The sequence below is a fragment of the Jaculus jaculus genome, chromosome 11 (assembly GCF_020740685.1).
Source record: "Jaculus jaculus isolate mJacJac1 chromosome 11, mJacJac1.mat.Y.cur, whole genome shotgun sequence".
NCBI lineage: Eukaryota > Metazoa > Chordata > Mammalia > Rodentia > Dipodidae > Jaculus > Jaculus jaculus.
In genome coordinates, this window is record NC_059112.1 from 82,716,781 (window position 1) to 82,739,864 (window position 23,084).

The 23,084-nt window shown below is 44.5% G+C and overlaps 1 protein-coding gene across 1 annotated transcript in view; it reads left to right on the forward strand.

Moving 5' to 3' along the window:
- The first annotated feature begins 3,393 nt into the window (after positions 1 to 3,393).
- Tmem212 (transmembrane protein 212) overlaps positions 3,394 to 23,084 on the forward strand; it is a 57,540-nt gene continuing 37,849 nt past the window's right edge. The window contains 3 exon segments of the mRNA XM_045161277.1: positions 3,394 to 3,452; positions 8,138 to 8,330; positions 22,754 to 22,813. Of these exon segments, the coding sequence (XP_045017212.1) occupies positions 3,394 to 3,452; positions 8,138 to 8,330; positions 22,754 to 22,813 (312 nt within the window).

The window sequence follows — 23,084 nt, forward strand, 5'->3', positions numbered from 1 at the left end:
ACAACTTTCTTTTATTATTATTATTTTTAAATTTAAGACCATACATTATATGGATACCTCATGTGTTAGTATCTTTTCCCTGCTCCCTGCCCCCATTCCACTGGGGGCCCTCCTCAGTGTGGTTGCTGGCATTTCTCATGGGGTTGTGGGTTATGCTTCATGGGAGCAGCAGTCAGGTATTGGGGGGGGGGGAACAGTGCCTCTGGGTAAGATGTCCCAACATGTGGATCTTACAATATTTCAGCCCCTTCTTCTGCAAAATTTTCTGACTTAGGTGGGTGAGTTTTAAGTCTACTTCAGTGATGAGCTCTTAGGAACCTCTAGATCTCTGCTTTGGTAGGTGTTGAGTATCATCAGGGTCTGTCTCCTTCACCCTGGCACTGATTTTCAGGCTCACCATGGAAGCAGCCCTCTTTTTGGTCTCCCCACTTCCTCTGTGGTTTCATCTGGCTTTGGCTGAAATGTGAGGGGTTATTTATCTCCTTGGGTCTCACTACCTTCTGAAAAAGAAAAATAGATTTTCCAATGGAGAGTGAAGTCAGCATAGGTTAAATAGGATAAGCATCATTAATTTAGGGAGACTTTTGATGGATGTAACCACTCTTTTAGCCATAGACTAGTGAAAGCTTGACACTGGAGAGCATAATCTTTGTCTCCATAGTATTCAGACCTGATTCCCAGTTCCAGATATGGGTTCCTTTCCACTCAGCACATCTCTTAGCCAATCAGAAAGCCATTGGTTACCCACCAAGGCTGTGTGCCACCATTGCACTGGTGTGTACATCTTGTCAGGTTGGTTGCTTCTGAGTAGCTTAGACCCCTGCTTGCTCACACAATTGTTGGCCACTTTCTCTCAATAGCTCATGAATTGCTTTCCAGCACTAGATGGGTTAGCAGCTATCTGGGGACTGGCTCTCTTCTGGATTCCAGCTGGGTCTCTCTGTGTTCTGTGATGGCAGCATATGGTGACTCTCCAGATTTTTAATTCTGCCCTTCCAGCTGGGCTGAGTAACCAAGGAAAACTTTCATGTCTAGCCAACAGTCTTCATGGTAGCCCTTGAACAGTTCTGGTAGATCTAAACATCTTGGTTTCCACTAAAAACCACAGTCCATCTTCCAATAATTTTGTCAGCCTATGTGGGTCATGACACCTTGTCTCATATCCTGGCAGAGGTTCCTGGAACCATGTGTACTTCATAACCCACTTCATGTATTATTTTATGTTTCCAAAGCCAATACCAGGTATGCAAGACAGCCATATTTTTAATTCAAGGACAAAATAAATTATAACCCAGAAGAGCAGATTTCTTCTCCATTAAACTCTTTCCAAAGAGTTTGTATTTCTATCATAGTCTTTCCTCAAGCATCCTTTTCATTGTTTCAATGTAAAGTAATCGTAAAACCATCTTCCTTCCAAATGTTAATGTATCCAATAAACACAGCTTCAGCAACAAGTCTTTGTGCTAGTAATTTTAAATTAGCTAATTTCTTTTGAACTTTAAATCTTAAATTTCTCAGTTTTTAGCCAAGCAAATCAGCCCATTATAAATTTAACCTTGATCAATCCATCTGGGCATGGGCAGCAGAACACAGCCAGCCCTTATGCCAGTAGCCCAGTTCCAGCAAAGTCCTCTGTAGTCTTTCCTTCCCCTTAGAAAGTTCATAAGCAAAGCCTCCAAATATAATTTTCTCTGTACTTAGCATTTTGAGACTCTCCTCAGCATAGTCCACAATACCTGACTTACTGCTCCAGAAGGCATTTTCACTTGTAAGAACCAAGTTTCCCATTCTTCCAACATACAACTTCCAAAAGACCAAAATGCACATGGTCAGATTCATCTTGGAAACGGCCCGTTTCTGGTACCAATTCTGTCACACTTTGGGACGAGCCTCCAGATATGACACAGTTTGGGGAGGATGGGAATTTACTAAAGCTTACAGATAGAGGGGAAGTTCCATAATGGCAGAGGGAGCTGCCCCACTTTCACAGACCCATGCAGCGAGCAAAGCAAACACTAGCACCCCAGGCCAAACTTGGGCATTTTGCATATCTTAGGCTGAAATTCAGAACTACCTTCAGTAACACCTGTTCCAGCCAAGTTACAAGCAGTGAATAAAACCACAGAATCTACTGGGGGACATCCACTCAAGCCATCACAGCCACCAAGCCTGTTTCTTCTACATTCTGATTCCTCTCCTCTGCCCTTCTTTTCTCTCCATCTTTTCTCCACCTCTCTTCCCTAGACATCCCCACTATTTCTCTTTTTCTGTTTGCTTACCTTCTTCCCCTCTCTTTGGTGGCCAAAGAACCCAGCAGTGACAATCCTGGTCACAATCACGTTCAGTCTGTGCTCAAGTTCATGACAAGACAATGTAGGAGTGGCCTTACCAGAAGAAACTCTTCACTAGCCTGAGGGAGGCTGCTGGAAGTCGCACCAGTGTTTTCTCACAGCTAGCAAGACTAGCAAACCAAACACTAGTTGTGTGCATATTTGCTGGTGGCACAATTAAGATGTTTAGCCCTGCAAAACCATGGGGAAATTCTGATGAGTTCAAAACACACTTGAGAGTCAGATATGCAAAAGGCAGATATCTTCTGGATTACAAACTGGTACACCAATCCTTCCCTAGGTAGGTGCAACATCTTACAGATTGGAAGACTTTCAGTTTGACAATCCACATCCAGGGATGAGTGCTTTGAGCCCAAAGCCACGATGAGAAGAGAGGGTTCACTCAGAGCTGAAGGTGACCTGTCAGTAGAAAGCAGAGGCAAGTGAGCACTATTAATAACAACTGGTAAGGCCTTAATTACGTGAAGTGATTGAATTATTTGGAAGAACCAAAAGTGCATAAGCTTGCAATATTTTGTCCAGGGACTAGGGAAATGACTCAGTCAGTCAGGTGCTCACTATTCAAGCATGAGGACCAAGTTCAGATTGTCAGCACCCACATCAAAGCTAGAGCTCACCTGTAATTACAACTCTGGAGAGTTGGAAAGGGAGGAGCTCTGGGGCTTGCTGGCTAGCTAGTCTAGCCAAACTGAGGAGCTCCAGTGAAAGACCGTGCCTCAAAAAATGAGGTAGTGTGCAGTTAGACACCTGCAATTGACCTCTGACTTCCACTTGCTCACACATTCAACATGCGTGCACACGCACACACACAAATTATGTCTATCCAGGCATGGTGGTGCGTGAATATAATACCAGCACTTGCTTGGTGAGGGCAGGAGGTTAGTAGTTCAATGCTATCCTCAGCCTCATTCACTGTTTCTCCAAAAGAGAAAAAAGCCAAGTGTCTGTGTGTGTGTGGTACACCTTCATTATATAACAGTACACCTGTCCCAGCATTTTGTGCTAGGATGATAGGCTTTATCTGGACAGTGAAGAGAGCAGAATGACGTGGCTTCATATCCCCTGCATCCGCTATGACTCACATTCATCAGGATCACCAAGGTTTGTTGAGCCTGCATGGCTCTATGCCTGACTTTCACTTGGTCCTTCCATTTTATGCAGTTAAAATATATTGTTTGGGGCTGGTCCTGCTGGTAGAGGTAACACCGTGTAAATAAACTTAAGGCAGAAATCACATGATCATCTCAACTGACACAGAAAAGACATTTGATGATGTTCAACATTCTTTCATGGTGAAAGTTCTAGACGAAGTAGGAATAGGTGGAACATACCTCCAAATAATAAAGGCCATACACGACAAGCTCACAGCCAAGTACAGAAAAAGAGAGAGAGACTGTTTTCTTTACAATGGGGAATGAGGCCCCCTTCGAGGAAGTAGCCAGGTGGGGCCATCAGAAAGAGCAGGGGTTTTTCTAGCATGCTGGCTGCTCTGGGTGCCTAGTTACAGCTTTCCAAGAGGATGTGTCGCCCATCCTCTTTCCACTGAAAGTGTCCTTGCTTTCATGAAATTTAGTGTGACTGGAAACTTCTTGTGGGAAAACACAGAGCAAAGAGCCTCTTGTTCTACATCACTTCTTGTCTTTGGTTATGTTAAGTGGAGACCCTCTTCTGATCATTAATAAAGTCAGATGTACAAGGCACACTGACAATATCAGAGTTACCCTGTGAGTGTTACAATCATGCAAAATGTTTCCCCAAATTAAAACATAAAATGTTCTCTGTTTGCCATCCTTTGTACTGTTTAACATGAGTATTTCAACAGTCTTTATTTTCCAAACATGCGCCCAGGAGAGAGTGAGCTGACCCACAGGACACTGACATACTATGCAGCTTTAACCTTGAGATAAGAAGTAAAGGAAAAAGTCAAAACAGCTTATCCTGATGCTAATACAAACAAGTCTGTCTTTCCTTCAGACCCCTTCCCTGGGCATGGAGGGAACAAATTGGCATTAGCATTGATTGTGGTGGACACAAAAACACACCTTTGGGTATCTCCTGGGGGCCCAAGTGCATAGCTAGAAAATTTAATGAATTCATCAATTAATTCAACAAATATTTATTATGACATATATCTGCTCTGTACCAGACAGAATTCTAGCTGTTGGGGAGGTTGAGCATGTTTAAAGGGTACATAAAATTCACAAGCTCTTTGCCCATGTGGAATTTATCTAGTGTTAAACAAAAAAAAAAAAATCAGAGAACACAGCCCATAATGTTGAGAGAAGAACAAAATGAGCAGCTACACCAGAGTGCAGCTTTCCTGAATTCTGCATGTCCGCAAATGCAACCGGTTCAAAATCTGGGTCAACCTGTAAAAAGGATACTAAAGTTAGAAAGGCAGAAAAGTCAGAGAGTCAAAGAGAAACTTCTGTCTACTGCACATGAACAGGTCCTTTGGGAGCCTTTCCCAACTTGATCAGGAAGATGCAAACCTAATGCTTCTCAGGTTATGGACAAAAGAATCAGCAATGAAAGGGCTGAGGAGAGAACTGAGCTGGTAAAGTGCTTGCCTTGCAAGCCAGAGGAGCTGCATTCAATTCCCAGCACCCACAACCACATGCAGAAGTTGCCTTCCTGTTCCTGGGAGAGCACAACAAGAACCGGAAGCAGCTTATGGATGGAAATAATTTATTTACATCTTACAGTTTCAAGGGGAAGTTTCATCAATGTAGGAAAAGCATGGCACAAGCAGATGGTCAGGCATCACTTCTTGTCATATCATCATGGAGGAAGCAGCAAGAGTGAGCTATAAGCACTAGTAGCTGGGGCGGTTAGACTATAGACTCCCAAGGCCCACAGCAGTGACGCACCTCTTCCAACAAGGTTCCACCTCCCAAAGTCTCCACCTGTTGGCTCAATCATGAACATATGAAGCTATGGGGACAGTTTACACACAAACCACATCAGGAGTAGCACTTAGCTTTGCTTTGCTGGGACTAATCACATGACCATAAATAGACATGGGAGGAAAGGATTTATTTCAGGCTTACCCTTTCAAGAAGAAGCTTCATTATGAAAGGGAAAGCTGGCTCATCTTGTCATACATCCACAGCAGAGAGAGAGAAAACAGTCTTAATGAGCTAGTAGCCTAGACTAACCAACCCCGACACAGATACCAGACTAAACTCATCAACCCACGGTATGCCTTCAGCAACATGCATCCTCCAGCAAGGCTCCACCTCCCACAGGCTCTAACAGCTGGAGACTATGTAGGAAGATTAAAACACAAATACTTGAGGAGATGGAAGACAGTTTATATTCAAACCACCATGCAAGGTATGGTGGTACATGCCTGTAATCCCAGTACTGGGGAGAGAGAGAGAGAGAGAGAGAGAGAAGAGACAAGAGGACCTCCAAGAATCAGTGGTCAGATACTCTAGGCCAACTGGTGAGCTCCAGGCCAACGAGAGACCCTGCCTCAAAGTAGAAGGGCAATGTTCCTGAGTTTGACAACTGAGGTTATCCTCTGGCCACTATATACATGCACATAAATGTGCACACACCCATACACGTGCTCCTGTAAAAAAAAAAAAAAAACTTAGTAATGACTGCTCCATGTCAAAAGAATGCTGAAGAAAGACTATTTCAATGTAGTAACAGGAAAGTTCCTGAACATTCTGGCAGTGCCCAGTTCAATACGAAGCAGCTATATATATTAGCTCATTTAATCCTCTCAACAACCTCCTGGTGAGATAAACACTAATGTTCTCCCCATTTCTCATATGAAGAAACAGACTCAGAGAAATAACTCACTCTTCCCTGGGACACAGACCTAGTAGAGGGTGAAAGCAAGGTCCAATCCCAGCTCCGCCTGACTCAAATCCATGGTCTCAAGCCATCACATTTCCAGGCACACAATTATTTTTCATCATTTTATTTTAGAAAAAGATATTAACATGGAGTAGAAAAGAATATTTAGATAACTATGGAGAATGTTCTAGAGCTCCAAGATGTTACCTCAGAGCTGCTGGGCATGGTGCTTATAACCCCAGCACTCCAGAGGTTGGGGCATGAGTCATAAGAATCAAAAGTTCAAGGTTAGCCTGGGATCCACCAGCTGAAGACTATGTATGCATGAGGCTCAATCATAAATACATGAGACCCCTGTCTCAAGAAAAAATAAAGATATTATCTTGGAAGAGGCACTCAGACTCTTATAGGTCAAAATCAAATACATATCACTTTCTCAAAAAATAAAAATAAAAAATTTCTACAACTCCTAAATACATGTAAACCTAATATCTGAAATTAGAAAGATGACTCAAGAATGAATGGAAATCAGAATTTTCTCCAGCTGATGACTTCTCCAAGTTTGTTTACAACTACACGTATACATCTTTGCACTGATTTGAAAATTGAATAATAAAGAGAAGCCAGATTAGTGGGAACATACAGAACTTTGTAATGAAACTTAGTCCTATTTAAAGCTGACTATATATTAAAAATCTTTTACCCAAAAATTAAAAAAATAAGCCAGATATGGTGGTACATGCCTTTAACCCCAGCACTCAGGAGGGAGGTGGAGGTAGGAGGGTCACTGTGAGTTTGAGGCCACCCTGAGGCTACACAGTGAATTCCAGGTCAGCCTGGGCTAGAGTGAGACCCTACCTCGAAAAAGCAAAAAGTAAATACATACATACATGCAAACAGGCTTAGAGGATGGGTCAGCACTAAAGACAGTTGCTCACAAGCTTGTCTGAATGAGCTCCAGTATCCTCAGCACCCATAAAGCTAGATATGAGTGGCAGACACGTCTGTAATCCCAAAGCACCCATGGTAATAAGAGGTGCAGGTCACAAATGGCAGCAGGAAAAGAGACTGTCTCAAAAGGGTGCAAGGGGAGAAGCACCCAAGGTTACCCTTTAACCCCTACACGGTCTTGGCTGTGTGCACATACACACATACATCACACACGTATACACCCACACAAATAAATAAAAATAGAAAAAATTAAAAACGCAAAATCATCCTGGTATGGCGGGCATGTAGCTGTAATGCAGCACTTGGGAGGCAGAGGCAGGAGGATTGCTGCAAATTCAAGGCCAGCCTGGTCTGTATGTATAGCAAGTTCGGGACTAGCCAGGGCTCTACAACCAGACCCTGTGTTAAGAAAAGGAAATAAATCATAAACAATTGTACTGGAATTTGAACTTTGAAAGGAGAGTTTTGTTTGCTTGAAGTCACTTAAATTAAATATAATGAAAAGTGATCTGGGTGCTGGGTTTTTTTTTTTTTTTCTTTGTTTTGTGGGAACTTTTGCTGGGAATGTGAGTCTATTGTGCCCAGAGGATGTTGGCTTTATGCTGTAACCACCAGGCAGGTTGAGTTCAGAAACAATTAGCTCAGTCAGCAAGCCTCAGAGTGTGATTGAGCCAGGAAGTGGGCACTCCCCAGCACTGGACGGGATGAAAGGAGCCAGGGCAGCAACTCCACAACAAGAAACGACTCTCTTTCCCTATCTCTTTCCCTCCCTCTCTTCCTTCCTCCCTTTCTAGCTATCTCTCTGTCTCTGTCTGTCTGACTCTCTCTCTCTCTCACACACATACACCAGTATTAGAAATTATCAAGTGCACTTTACACAAGTGTTCCATTATTCCCTTTCACCTTGGGGGAAACAGACTCACTCTTGTTTCTAAGTAACTCCACCACCCAGAGGCATCATTGCCTCTGTCCCTAGGAAAGTTCTGTTTACTGAGGTCTGGCTTACTCTCACGTTTTGGTAACAGAGCATCTCACACCAAGGACACAAGTCAGGGGAAAACGAACAACCTCTACCAGGCTGCCGGCTGGGTCCCCGTGTCTCTGGGGAGCCTCAGCGTCTTCTCTGGCATTGTTGCTTTCTTCCTGGTCTTTTCCTGCAAGTTTTGGTTCACGGGATGGAGTGTGTGGATTGCTTGTCCCATCTGGAATACAGTTTTGGTAGGAGCATATTTCATTGGATATGTAGAGGATAAACAAAGGAAGGTGGGAGGGAGAAGGCAAACAAAAGAAACTTTTTTAAAAAATCATTTGTGAGTGGAGGGTACACATGGCACACACGTGTGGGGGTCAGAGGTCAACATCAGGTGTTGGTCCTCACCTTGCTGCTTGTTTGAAGAAGGGCCCCTTATTGTTTATCACTGGACACAGCTGGCTAGCTGGTCACAAGCCCCCAGGGATTGCCCTGTCTCCACCTCCCGTCTCACAGTAGGCACACTGAGATGATAGACAGGCACTACCCTGCCTGGCTATACGTGGGTGCAAGGAGTCTGGACTCAGATTGACTCACTTACACTGCAAGCTCTTTCATTCACTGAGGCCAAGAGTGTGTTCTTTAACAGTTTCCCAGCTGTGCACAGAAGTAAATATTCTGCAGAATTCTGAATTTAGAACATCAGCCATATTTGAAGCATAGACATTTTCTTTTTTCTTTCTTTTCTGTTTTTTTTTTTTTTTTACATTTTTTATTGTCAGCTTCCATAATTGTAAACAATCTCCCATGGTCATTCCCTCCCACCCCCCCCCCCACTTTCCCTTTTGAAACTCCACTCTCTATCATACCCCCCCACCAAGTCAGTTTCGGTTTTATTTTGATGTTCGATAGTGTGATTTGTATATCATGTATACTATAATGAAATGTTATTCAAGAAAGTCTTCTGGGGTGTAGTGCCTCAGGCCTTTCATCCCAGAACTTAGGAAGCTACAAGAGGATTGCGGGTTTAAGGCTAGCCTTGGTTACATTGACTCTGTCTCGGGGGGCCTTGAGTGTACTGTGTAGATGAGGCTGGCCTTGATCCTTCTACCTCCACCTCCCAAGTGTTGGTATTATAGCCTGGAAGAATTATTATTATAGTTGGTATTATCATGCCTGGAAGAATCTACCTTTTCAATTTGACTTTTTAACCAAGAAAAGTAAATAAAGTGTTCTAGAACTTAAACAATGGATAGTAGGAGCTGGAATGATGGCTGGCTAGTCTAGCCAAATTGGTGGGTTTTAACAAGAGTTTCAGCAAGCGACCGTGTCTCAAAGGATATAAGATGGATGGTGACTGAGGAAGACCTTGGTCTGGACCTCTGGCCTCCCACATGCATGTGCACATACATGTGCCCCAAACATGAACACACATACATGAAAAGAAAATTAAAGTTAGGGGGCTGGCAAGATGGCTCAGCAGTTAAAGGCACTTGCTTGCAAAGTCTATTGGTCCAGGTTCAGTTCCCCAGTAAACATGTAAAACCAGCTGCACAAAGTGGCGCCTGTGTCTGAGGTTTGTTTGCAGGACCTTGCACATGCCAAGCAAACGCTCTGCCACTGAGCTATGGGCCTGGCCTCTGCTTCCCTGTTTTCAGCCTTATGCTTTTATTCATTGTTATTTTCAACTTAGTCATTGCACATGTGTTACATGTGTGCTGTGTCACATAAGGACAGTTTCCCACAAATGTACACCGTACTTGGAGTGTATTGTTCCCCTCCCTCCCCTCCGTTGCTCCTCTCCTTCTCTCCTCCATCACTCCCCTTTGTTCCCCTGAACTGTTGACCTTCTTCTTTCATGTCATATATATGCACATTTTACACATCTATAGAAAATCTAGAAACCACACATGAGAGAAAATATATGACATTTGTTTGAGACTGGCTTAATTCACGTAATATGACTATCTCCAGTCGGATCCATTTTCCTGCACTCAACATAATTTCATTCTTCTTTTGAAAAATACTTTTATTTATTTACTTTCAAGAAGAGAGAGAGTATGGGCATGCCAGGGCCTCTTGCTATGGCAAACTAACTCCAGATGCATGTGCCACTTTGTGCATCTGGCTTTATGGGAGTCTTAGGGAATTAAGCCCAGCTGGCAAGCTTTGCAAGCAAATGCCTTTAACTGCTGAGCCACCACCACCGCAGCCCAACTTCATTCTTCTTTATGGCTAAAAATATTCCATTGTGTATATCTAAAACACTTTAGCTATTCATCTGTTGTTGGTCCCTATGTTGACTTCATAACTCAGCTACTGTGAATAGTGCTGCAATAAACACTGATGTACAAATATCTCTGTGATAGGTTGACTTAGAAAGCACTGAATAAATACTCAGGGATGGTATATCTTGGCCATATGGTAGATCTATTTGTAGATTTTCTAAAAAGAATTTTATTTTTATTTATTTATTTGAGAGAGTGATGTAGAGAGAGAAAGACAGAGAGAATGGGCACCCTACTGCAAACAAACTCCAGATGTATGTACCACCATGTACATCTGGCTTACGTGGGTTCTGGGGAGTTGAACCTGGGTCCTTAGGCTTCATGGGCAAGTGCCTTAACTGCTCAGCCATCTCTCCAGCCCTATTTGTAGATTTTTGAGGAACCACCATACTGATTTCCATAGTGACTGGACTAGTTTACATTCCTACCCATGGTGTATCCAATTATTTTAAAATTTTCACTCCCCAGATGAACCAAAGTCTTAAAAAAGCATGATTATACTGTAGTACTGTACCTATCTTCCCTCCCTACCTTTCCCTTCTTTTTATTTTTTCTTTCCTTCTCTTTCATTCTTTATTTAACTCCTTCCTTCCTTTCTTTCTCTTTCTTTCTTTCTTTCTTTCTTTCTTTCTTTCTTTCTTTCTTTCTTTCTTTCTTTCCTTCTTTCTTCCTTTCCTTTCTGTCTCCTTCCTCCTCTTTCTTTCTTGCTCTTTTTGAGATCAGATCTTATGAAGGTCAGGCTTGCCTTAGACTCCTCATCCTCCTGCCTCCTCCTCATAATGCTGAAATTCCAAGTGAGAATCCTCATATTTGGCTTTCCAGCCCCTTTCTTCCAACTCTGCCCGTCCCTGCACAGTGGCCCATACTACATTCAACAAATATTGTCAGGTTGTTTGTTTGTTTGTTTGTTTGTTTGTTTGTTTTTTATTTGTTTTGTCAGGGGGAGTGTAAGACAGGGTTTCACGTAACTGAAATTGGCCTTGAACTCTTGATACTCCCTCCCAAGTACTGGAATTACAGGCAGCCACGACCACACTCGTTTTAACTTTGATTAAGATTAAAGGTCCGGAATGCAGGGTAGCAGCAGGAGTGTGAAGTCCGAGGGTACAGGATTTGAGAAGATAGCCCTGTGTTCAAGTTCTGGCCTTAATGTTCTTGGCTTGTTGTCTGAAGCACCTTCGTTGCCCCTACCTGTGCGGTGGGGTGTTTTCTAGGTGAAGGGGCCATGAGTGAAACTGTTTTAACCCGAAGATGCTCAGTGAGAATGAATTTGAACAAAGATTGGGGAATAAAGTGCTTTGCCAATTTTAAAGCTATACTCAAATGCTAGCTAATACCGTGGCTTTCACTTGAGCCCTGCCCTATGTCCAAACTCTCTGTTCTTAATCCCTTACCACTCTCCTCACTCTGTTATTCTGTCTCATGTGACCTGCACTGTCACCTACAGGACCTCTTCTCAGGACATCTTTCTCTTAGCTCACATCTCTCCTTCACAAATATGACAACTATGGCAAGAGACTCAGATACTTGGCTTGAGGTATTCTTTTCCTAGAGCCCATTCTTGAGTTTGATTGACACCCTGAACACTTGAAAAAAATATTTTATTTATTTATTTGCAAGCAGAGAGAGATAGAGAGAAGAGAAACATACAGGGAGAATGGGCACACCAGGGCCCCCAGCTGCTGCAAACAAACTTCAGTGCACGTTCCCCTGTGTGCATTGGCATTATGTGGGTACTGGGGAATTGAAGCCAGGTTGTTAGGCTCTGCAAGCAAACATGTTAACTGCTAAGCCATCTCTCTGGCCCTCTGAACACTTTCAATTCCTCCCTTCTTTTCTTCATCTCCCTTTTACCATTGTCCCTTCAAAGGTGTATTACATGAGGGTAGAATTTTGCTTCTATCTGTTTATTTCTCTATCTCTAGAACTCAGAACATAGTCACCTGTGGGCCAGGTTAATGGGTTGGTGGGTAAATTACTTGCCACAAAATGAATCCACATCCCCAGAGCCCATGTAAAATAATGAGCATCATTCCAATTCCGGGGAGGCCGACACAGAAACAGTTCAGAACAAGACCCTCTCTCAAAGAACTACATGAAACGTAACTGAGGACTACGCCTGGCATTGACCTCTGGCCTCCGCACACAGAGACTCCCGATTGCTCCCAACCGGTACACACACCCACACACATACACACATACACACCACGCATACACTTCTTTTGTTAAAAATTAAAAAAGAACCATGAGCTGGATAGATGGCCAACAGTTAAGAGTGCCTGCCACACAAGCATCAGGCAGCGCGAGTCTGCCGGCGTTTGGGTCCCCAGAACCCTTGTCAACACTTGCATATGGCCACAACGTCTGTAACCCCAGTCCTGTGGTACCCTGAGACCGAGGAATTACTAGGATTTACAAACACTGGCAAGCTCCAGAATCAGTGACTGTTTCAAGGAAAACAGGCAGATGAGCAAAGAACACCCAGCATTCTCCTCTGGCTCCGGCAGGTCCACGCATATTTCACACACACCACCATATACACTCCACGCACACACCATATGCACTCCACACGCTACATACCACACTCCACACACTACATACCACCACCACATACAACACACATACCACCATATATACTCCATATGCCACCACCACATATGCCACACACCATTGTGTATACTGCACACACACCAGCATCACTACATACACCACACACACCACTGTATATGCTCTACACACCACCTACACCTCACACACACACTACTATATTTACTAAACACCCCATTACCATCATTGCCACATACACCACATATATGACACTGTATATGCTACACACGCTACTGTATATACTACATACACACACACCACCACCACCACCACACTCACCACACACACAGAAACAAAAGCGTCACATAGTAGATTTTAGAGAAAACATCATTTGATGAGTATTTCTGACTGAGGGAGTGAACCTATGCCCTGACTTCTGGTGATGCAGAACCACCTGTGCTGTTGAACTATGGCTCGGCTGCAAGGATGAAAGGTCAGGCCAGTGTTAATGCTAAAGCAGGAAAACCCCCTCATGAGAGGAGAGCAGGAAAAATGCTCACTAAGATGTGGAACAGTGTGGTCACCTTCCTCTTGAGTTTCTTGATGTGCCACAGTTTTGTCTGATCAAGATCACCTTCAAAAGATCTCTGCCTTATTCCACACCACCCATGCCAATCACTTCTTCCCTGGTTGCCAAGGTACATCTTCTTCCAGTGATAAGATAAGTTTCCCATTTCAATCATATGGCATTTCCCTTCGCAAATGGCTCTGTATTTCTTTTGAGACTTGAGATAGATTTTTCAGCATGTGATCTATTGGCTCGTGTTTGTTCAGCAGCTTGTATTCAAGGACTCTAAGTTCATAAATGCTGGTCCCCAGACTCTGCTAACTCCACTCTCACAGCCACATGGCATGCAGATTTTCTAGGGTTTCTTAGCTAGGTTATTTAAAGGCATCAGCTGCTAAGAAGTATGCGGGCAGTGGATCATAGTTCCTTAAGGATAGAGCCCCACTAATCCTGGAAAACGTGGCTTGCGCATCCAGCCCTGATGAGGAGTCTGAGGTCACAGGACCCAGGCCTGGAGGGTCCCGGGCCTTGGCCAATGCTCAGCAACAGCCCAGCTAGCAGAGCCCTACCGAGACTGGAGGTTTGGGAGAAAGGTCAGAGCTCACTAAGCCATGCCGGCCCAGCTCCGCATCTGTTAGAGAAAGGACTTAGCTGTAAGGTAGCTCAGCAGTTATGAGCCTTCCAACTACCAGATGCCAGTGAAACACCAGAGGGCCTGGAGAGCTGGCTCAGCAAGTACAGTACTTGCCACACGAGCATGGGGTCCTGCATTTGGATGCCCAGCACCAACACAAAAGCTCACAACTGTAATTCCAGAACTGAGGAGGCAGAGACAGGGGTATCACTGGGGACTTGCTGGCCAGTTAATCTAGCCCGAGTCAGTGAGCTCCCAAGCCAGTGAGACGTTCTGTCTCAAAATATTAAAGTGGAGATCAAATGAAGAAGACACTTCTGGCCTCCACACGCATGCCTAAGCACACATATGCACATGTATACATACATACACACACACACACACACCCCACATGTAAAAAACAAAAACAAAAACCACCCAGGCTGGAGAGATGGCTTAGAGGTTAAGGCTCTCTCTAACCTGTGAAGCCCAAGAACCCATGTTTGACTCTCCAGGTGTCACACAAGCCAGACGCAAGGTGACAGAAGTGTGCAAGGTCACACATGTGCACCAGGTGGCACACACATCGGAAGTTCAATTACAGTGGCGGGAGACCTTGGCATGCCAACTTTCACTCTCACTCTCACATAAAATAAAAGGCCAGCTTACTGGGCTTACCTCAAAAAAAAAAAAAAAAAAAAAAAACCAAAAAACCAATATGGTAGTAAGAAAAACAGATTTTATTCAATAATGTGAAAAGGGAAAAGAGACCAGTACAGGACTAAGTTCAATTCCAAATATTGCACAATAAGGAGGAATTCATAGTCAAGGAACAGTGTAGGGGGCAATGGCTAGGAAATCACCAGGAGGAAAAGTCAGGGAGAAAGGGAATTCTAGTTATGTTGACCTACCAAGATATTTGCTGAGTTCAGGCCTGTGTGATCAGACATCACATGGGAGATGGTGGAGGTTGAGAAAACCTATACAAATTGAGGGTGATCAGATTTCACAGGTTTTGAGGATGGAGTTTCCTGACAAACAGCTGTAGCAGGGTTGTTGGGTAAAATAGGATTTTTACAAGGAAGTACATAGATGGTCCAAGGAGAAGTCCAGTAACGTGATGAAAGTTTGGTCATAAAAAATAAATATTTGTCAGTGGTCAATTTTCCTCTTAAATAACCTAAGCTTCTTTACAGTCAGCCTGTCTAAAAATAAACTAGTCATTTCAATCATTTAAACCATTCTTTTCTTATCCAACTTCCCTTCCATTGCCTTGGGAAGTCAGTTTGAAACCTGGATTGATTTGTGACTCAGCCCTTCCCTCTAAACGAGCTCTTCTCAAACTATAACATCCGGGGCCAGAGAGGTGCCTCAGTGGTTATGGTGCTTGTCTGCGAAGCCTAACAACCCAAGTTCGATGCCCCAGAACCCATGCAAAGCCAGATGCACAAAGTGGCTCATGCATCTGGAGTTTGTTTGCCAGGGCTGGAGGCCCTGACGCACCCATTCGCTCTCTGTCTCTGCTGGCAAGGAACCCACAGTTCTTATGGTAATGGGCGGGACTTGAGAGTCTGCAGACCAACCTGAGTGAAGGAAGGTGTTCTGAGAGACCCAGTCAGAAAGTCCCCCTTTGTCTATTACACTGTAGAATCCATGGTCCCCAGAGAACTGGAATTTCCCCCAGGAATCTCAGGCTGGAGGAGAGAAAGGCTGAAATCTGGTAACAGGTGGAGACGGAGGTTGTCTCCTGGATCAAGATTTCACACACAGTTCAGACAATGGGCCACACCTCCTGGAGCGGAGATAGCCATGGGTCCACGTGAGACCACACTGACCAGCTGCATAGTTGGGCATAGCTCTGGGCTGCTACGTGCACATGTCAGGTTCAAGGTATCACAGTGGAGGACCAATGCGTGGTTTCTTGGGCCCAGGGTCTTATTTAAAGTCAGGATACACTAGTGTGATCTGAAGAGTGGGGGAAGCTTCAGATCACAGTACTCACAGACAATTTCTTGGATCTGTTTTATTGTAATGGGGGTGTGGGAGAAGAGGGGATTGAAGAAAAAGAGAGAGAGAGAGCAGGAGAAAAAGAGAGAGCAACATATGAGGGTCAGAAAGATAGATTTATAGAGAAGGGAGAGAGAGCCTCCTGCTAGGTTGGGGCCTTGGGTGACTTGCAAGGGCAGAAGCTGGGGGTGGGTGGCCTTCCCTGGGCTTAGGCCAGAGGCATCCTGAGTTCCAATCCCAGGAGGCAGTCCCAGGTCTCGCATAATCAGGTGGTAGAGGAGAGAGAAGGGGATGCGTGGAGCATCTGAGGCTCTTAACAAAGCCCAAATGTCATGTCTGGAGGGTGAGCATGGGCTTGGGGGAGGCGGTGGAGGGGTCACTGGATTTTACATGCTCCTCTTCCCCACGGGGCCCACACTCTTGTCTCTGCTCTGCACCTGTGACTCGTTTCTTTAATCGACTCTTTGAGGACAGATGGAGCTAGTTTGTCAGGGCTGCCGGGCCCAGCTCTGGTTCTAAAGCCTTGGGTGAAACCAGAAGCTTGTGCTGTCAGCTTCAGGCCTGCACTGGGGCAGCAATACCCCCCAAAGCCCCACTCCAACCAACTGCCACAGCATGATGAACTTCCTAAGACGGAGCTGCCTACACAAACCTCCTCTTCTTGCTCACTGTGCCCCTCCCCCTTCTCTATTCAGATTTTACTTATTTATTTATTTTCTTATGAGAGAGAGACAAAACAGGGCCTCCGACTACTGCAAACAAATTCCAGACACATGCACCACCGTGTGCATCTGGCTTACATGGGACCTGGAGAACTGAACCTGGGTCCTTTGTCTTCTCAGGCATGTGCCTTAACCGCTAAGCCATCTTTCCAGCCCTCTATTCAGATTTTAACTTAGGTCATTCTAATAGCCAAATTAGAGAAATCTCTGCATGCACAGATTATAAAATCACTGTAGTTCATAGCTAGCAGCATTTACAATGAGTGGAATAGGACAGAATAAAAAACAGTAGATTTTATTAACATACTAAAGATTAAATATTAATTGTATTAGGCACAAAGTTAGATTTATGGGGCTTAGGATGTAACTTGGCTGGATGTGGTGATGCACGCCTTTAATCCCAGCACTTGGGAGTTGGGGTGGGGGTATTGCTGTGAGTTCAAGGCCAGCCTGGGGCTACACAGTAAGTTCCAGGTCAGCTTGGGCTAGGGTGAGACCCTACCTATAATTACACACACACACACACACACACACACACAAACGCACACACAAATATTGATAGTGTTTGCCTATATACATAAAGCCCTGCATCAGATCCCCAGCAGCGCATACAATGGGCGAGATGACACGATTTCAGCAGTCTGCAGTGGAGGCAGGGGGACCAGAAGTTTGGTCAACCTTGACCACACAGCCAGTTCAAGGCCAGCCTGGGTCACAAGAGATCCTGCCTCAAAATAAAATTAGATTTCTAATGAGGTATGTTGCAAAATATATTGCTCACTGTGACTAGAGAAAAATAAGAAGTTTAAGAACCAGGTTCTACAGAGCCATGAGTATTCACTCCAATCCAGCATCAATTCATCGTTCCAAGCTTTCTTTGGAGTCACTGATGTTGCTGGATTGTCCCCGAGCAAAATCCACACGTGTTAGCCTGATTTTGAGGAACCTCTTTACCATGGCGTCACATAGCTTTCAACTCAGACTTTCTGCTCTCCTCCCCACCTGAGTCCCAAACACAGGGACACTGCCTCACCTCTGCACAGGCTGCCCCCAAGGTTTCTCTCTCTCCCTCTCTGTCTCTCTCTGTCTCTCTCTCTCTCTCTCTCTCTCTCTCTCTCTCTCTCTCTCTCTCTCTCTCTGCCACTTCTTATTGAAATCACACTCATCATTCAAATTTGTTCCAGGACCCTGGTCAATTTTTCTCCTTGAAGTGCTGCCTTATCTACTGAGCAGGAGCTTAGTACCAAACACTAACTCTTACCTAATTTTACATTCTCTTTTAAACTTTTTTATTGACAACCTCCATACATATACACAGTGTGCCATGATCACAGGACCCTCCCGCCACCCTCCTTTGTCCTCTGCTACTCTGTCCTTTCTCCATGGAACCTCTCTCTGCCTCCTTCCCACTAGCCCCTCTTCTGCACTGATGTCATTTTCATTTTTGTCCTCATATTATACAAGTCTTGTGCAGGTACTGACAGCCACTGTGAGATCACAAACGCAGCCACTGCTTTGTGTCTGGAAAACAGCATTCCAAAGAACACTTTTCCATGCTTTGGTTTGTAGATCCTTTCTGCCTCCTCTTCCACAACGGTCCCTGAGTTGGGTTTTACAGGAGGTGTGATAGAGATGTTTCATTTAGTGCTGGATATTCAACTCATTCTTTTTCTTTAAATATTAATTTTATTAGCATATGCTAATTACATATAATAATGGGTTTGACTATGATGTGTTCACATGTGTAGGTAACGTATTTTTGAGGCAGTTGAAGGCTAACAGGAGTCCCAAAGCAGATGGCTTTCTCTTGGCTAAATACAGGCATTGTCGTTGGGCCTGAAGGAGAAAAATTTCAGCCATTCCACTTTGCTCTAGGTCAAAGGAAGGAGCTGCTGTCTTCTTATCTCTGTCTTCTGGGGGAGTCCTTCCACCCTCTTCTGAGAAGGCTGTTTCTAGAGGATTAAGATTTCCAGAAATGTTTTCCTTTCCAAAAATCCTGACCCCAGACACCTGAGTCAGGCCTGGACTGATCATACCAGCTGCCCATCCTGAGGGCTCCATAAAAGATCCCACTGAGTCTCGAGCTGGGCTCCTCCATTTTCTGGAACTCCTTCTTGCCTCCTAGGTTAAGGACTGTGCCTCTCTTCCTTATCTTAAATTCCATCCATCATCTAATAAAACCTGTAAACTTTACCTCCTTGCCTGTGGATTTTAATTCTTTGAATTTGCAACCCATAGGCCATTGACTCAGTGGAAGTTTTATTGTGACTATTGAGTTTTCTGGCAACCTAACTCCTGGGTTAGAGCCAAGAAAGACACCTTAAAGTTCTAGCATCATATACATCATATTTACCCCCTTCTCTCTCTTGTCCCTTTCCCACTCCTGCTGATAACCTTCTCTTTCTTCCCAACTAGACCCCTTTCTACATTCACATGCATGTGCGTGTGTGTGTGTGTGTTCCAATGAATTTAAGAAGAGCTGCTTACAGGAGCATGGACGACTAACTTACCAGCGGCAACACCACTGAAGAAAATGTCTCTCCTTCACCCAGCAACCGTTAACTGCCTATAGATAGTCAGGGACGGATAGAGTCCTCATGTAACCTCCCACCTATGACAGAACGCGGATAGGCCTTATGCAGGTCTTACGTAGGTAATGACAGCTGCTGTCAGTTAGCGTAATAGTCACGCCGTGTCTTGAGCACAGTGTTCCATAACACTCCGCTGCAGGCATTCTTACATGAGTATTGTTTCCTGAGCTGACTGTGAACTCAGTGAGAGCTGCAAGCCTGATTAGTGCACTTGTCATTTGGTGCTCTTGTTTCTCTTTTATTTAGCACTCTGTTGGAAAAGTGAGAGAATGCAGACTAACGCATGAAGACAGGCAAAGAGTGTCGTGTCATGCCCACCATCAATACAGCACTCAGTAAATATGAAGTCACCACCCTTATTCCATCTGCCTCATGTTCACCGCAGTCCTTGTTTGTCATGGACCCAGAAGAATGCCTGCAAATGGATAAGTGCTGTCCCATACTCATGGGACACCCCCGGTGTTTATTTCCGTGTGAATGCTTCTTGCTTCCTTCAATTCATCTGTTTCTGGGAACTGCATTCTTGACTTAAGCAATTTAATGATGTAGTAGGAGGCCTCATAGTTACCTTGCAATCAAAGACTAGCAGCGATCAGTGCCAGTCCCCAGAAGCAAGGCTATAGTATATCAAGGAGAGCAGAGGGCTGAGCACATTCCCTACTCCATCTCTTCCTTCCCCACAAACCCTGCTTCTCCCAGATTGTTGTCTCTCAGGCATACCCCTCACATTTCCTTTTCCCTCTTGGCTGGTCTCGCCTACTCTCCGATTTCTTCCTTTTTAATTGGCTTCCTATCCTTATCTAAAAACAAAATGTACAGGGCTGAAGAGATCGTTGAGTCAGTCAAGTGCTTGCCTTGGAAGCATGAGGACCTGAGTTTGAACCCTGGAACTGAAGTAAAAATGCTGGCTGACATGGTACCAGCTTGCCATCCCAGAACCAGGGAAGAGGAGAGCAGGGAGGCCCCGGGCCTTGCTGCCCACCCAGTCTGGCCTAATTAGAGAGCTCTAGGCCAAGCCTCAGGTGAACTGTGTTCCTGAGGGTGAACTTCGGGTTGTCAGGTGTGCACCCATGAGCTGAAAACATTTACATGGGCTGGGGAGATGCCCCAGTGGTTAAAGGCACTTTCTTGCAAAGCCTGCCGGTCCTGGTTCAATTTCCCAGTCACCAACATAAAGCCATAAAGTGGTACATGTGCCTGGAGTTTGTTTGCAGCAGCAAGAGGGCCTGGTGCCCACTTTCTTTCTTCTTTCTTTCTTCCTTTCTTTCTTCTTTCTTCTTTCTTTCTCTGTGGAAAACGCCCAGGGCATGGAGGGCATGGTTGTGCTCTGGAAGTTTGGGGAGAGGTGGAAGGAAAGATAGGTGTGCCCAGCTATAGAGGCGCCTGTCCCATAAGCCCAGTGAATTGAGCAAGTTACCAAATTGCCTTCATGCTATATTGTACAAAGTAAATTCACACTGGTGGCTGCAACCAAAACTAACAGGCAATGGCAATTCCGTAACATTTCTTAACTTTTAAAAGAAAGATCCTGCCCGAGTACTCAAGGCAAGCTGGGATCCGCACGTGCCCTAATGTCAGCTCGCTTCTCTGAGTGCAAAGGTCTTCCTTACTTGTTTCTGGCTTCTGCATTTCACTCTGATTAGTGACACAGAGGTGGTTAATTGAGGGCCAGCCTGTGAAAGCAGGAGGTAGCCTTGGGCCTACCCTGCAGCGTCAGCGACGGTGGCTCCTATTAATCCCCCCATCCCGTGGTACTCTCTGTGCTGGCTCCGCCCTCCCAGGGTCCCTTGGAAAGGTCGCTGTTGCACGCGCATGCCAGGAGCCTCCTTCCACTGCAGCTGGTCCCGCTTTAATCCAGGGGAGTTTCATGGTGCGACCATGCCAAGTCTGGGATTTTAGGCTCAGCTACAGAAGTTGTATGTGAGTATGTTTTAGTCTTTCTTGTTTCTCTGAATCCAACATTCAAAATAAAATAAGCCAAGAAAATGAAAAGTAGGTCTCAAAACAACAAATATGCCAAACCTGGAGCTCCAATACAGCATACCACAGAATCACATTGGTGAAGGGCTGTTTTTTCCTTAAATATGTTGATTCTGTGCATACAGTCGTGTTTATTCCTCTGTCAAAACTCAAAATCGTGCTATTTTTAGACCTGTCTATGCTCAGTATTTTGCTTTCACTCCACTGCTTCTTGGTTTTCTCTCTCTGGACCTCAAAAAAATATTTCTTGACCAGGAACAAATGATTTATATTATATGGTTTTAGAATAAGCGATGTCTTGTTTCAATAACCACAACCGTCTTGAACCCTTCATCAGACCTGCTGCTGAATCAAACATGAGCTCAGAGATTCTGTTTTCATTATCTATTGCAAAATGCTGGTGATACCATTCTTTCCTTTGTTAACTATTTTCATTCTGCAATCTGGGCCTTTTTCTTTGAATGGTGACTATGAAGAAAAAATTTGAAAAGCTGACCCCCTGGCAGCGAGGACAATCAGCCCACATTCCTTGTGATCATAATCTTTGTGACTTGAGAGACAAGGGTCATGTATTTTGTCGCTCAGTAGCAGGAGGAAACTGCGGAATCTTATAAGAAAGCATGTAGCGAAAGATCAAGCCACACTGGGAAGGCCAGGTCTCTGTGATGGCTTATATCTATTGTCAGTGTGGCAGGACCCACAATCCCCTGTGAGGGGTTATCCTGATTAGGTTAACCTCTGGGCATACCTCTGTTAAGTTAATTGAGGTGAAAAGATCCATCTTAGCTGTGGGAGGCACATACCACGGGTGGGGGGCCTGGACTATAGAAAAGAAAAAGGAGAATGCTGCCTGAGCCCCAGCACAGGAGATCCTAGATCCTGTCAAATTGACCATCACATCCTTCTTCCCTTAAACTGATTTTTGTCAGACGTATTGTCCCAGCAATAGAAAGTAATTAATACAGTCTCGGCGCCATTTCCTCCCATTTGCAATTTTATCACGATTTTGTTTTTAAAACAGAGAGAGAATCAATGAAAACAAACCATGGTAAAAAGGCTATAAAGCCAAGCTTTTATTGTGACGCCTTACAGTGGCCAGCGGCAGAGGTGGCAATTGCCATAACTACAGCAACACAGAGAGGCAACAGTGAGCTGGTGTAAATCATGTCGGATGACACTAAGGATTACGGTCCTTACCAACTCTCCCACAGTGAAGAGGCAACCTGTCATAAATCCATATCACCATTTACTCTTTCTAGTGCTCATGGTAAACATGTCAAACTGCAAGACAGACTGAAGTCCTTTCAGAGGTACCTCCTCTTATGGATATTACCTTTCCCATTTTCTTCCCGCAGGGCATCGCAACAGGAGTGCTTGTACTGTTGGCTCCCAGACAGTGGACACGGAGGTACCTGGTAAGTACGTAGGCCTCAGGGAGGAGGGGACAGTGGGTGTGAGGTCAACTCAACACAGAGAATGTGGTTCTCAGTTATAATGGATTTGGGGCTAATTGAGATCATACTGTGATGGATTTCAATAATAAATCATATTTTATGTGGGTTCTAGGGAGTCCAACTCAACTGGGGTTATTTCATGAGTTATATTTTAAGTGTATAGCTTTATCTTGTTCTTACTATAATTTGTATAAGCTCCTATAACTATTGTCTGGGAAAACAGACCCAGGGT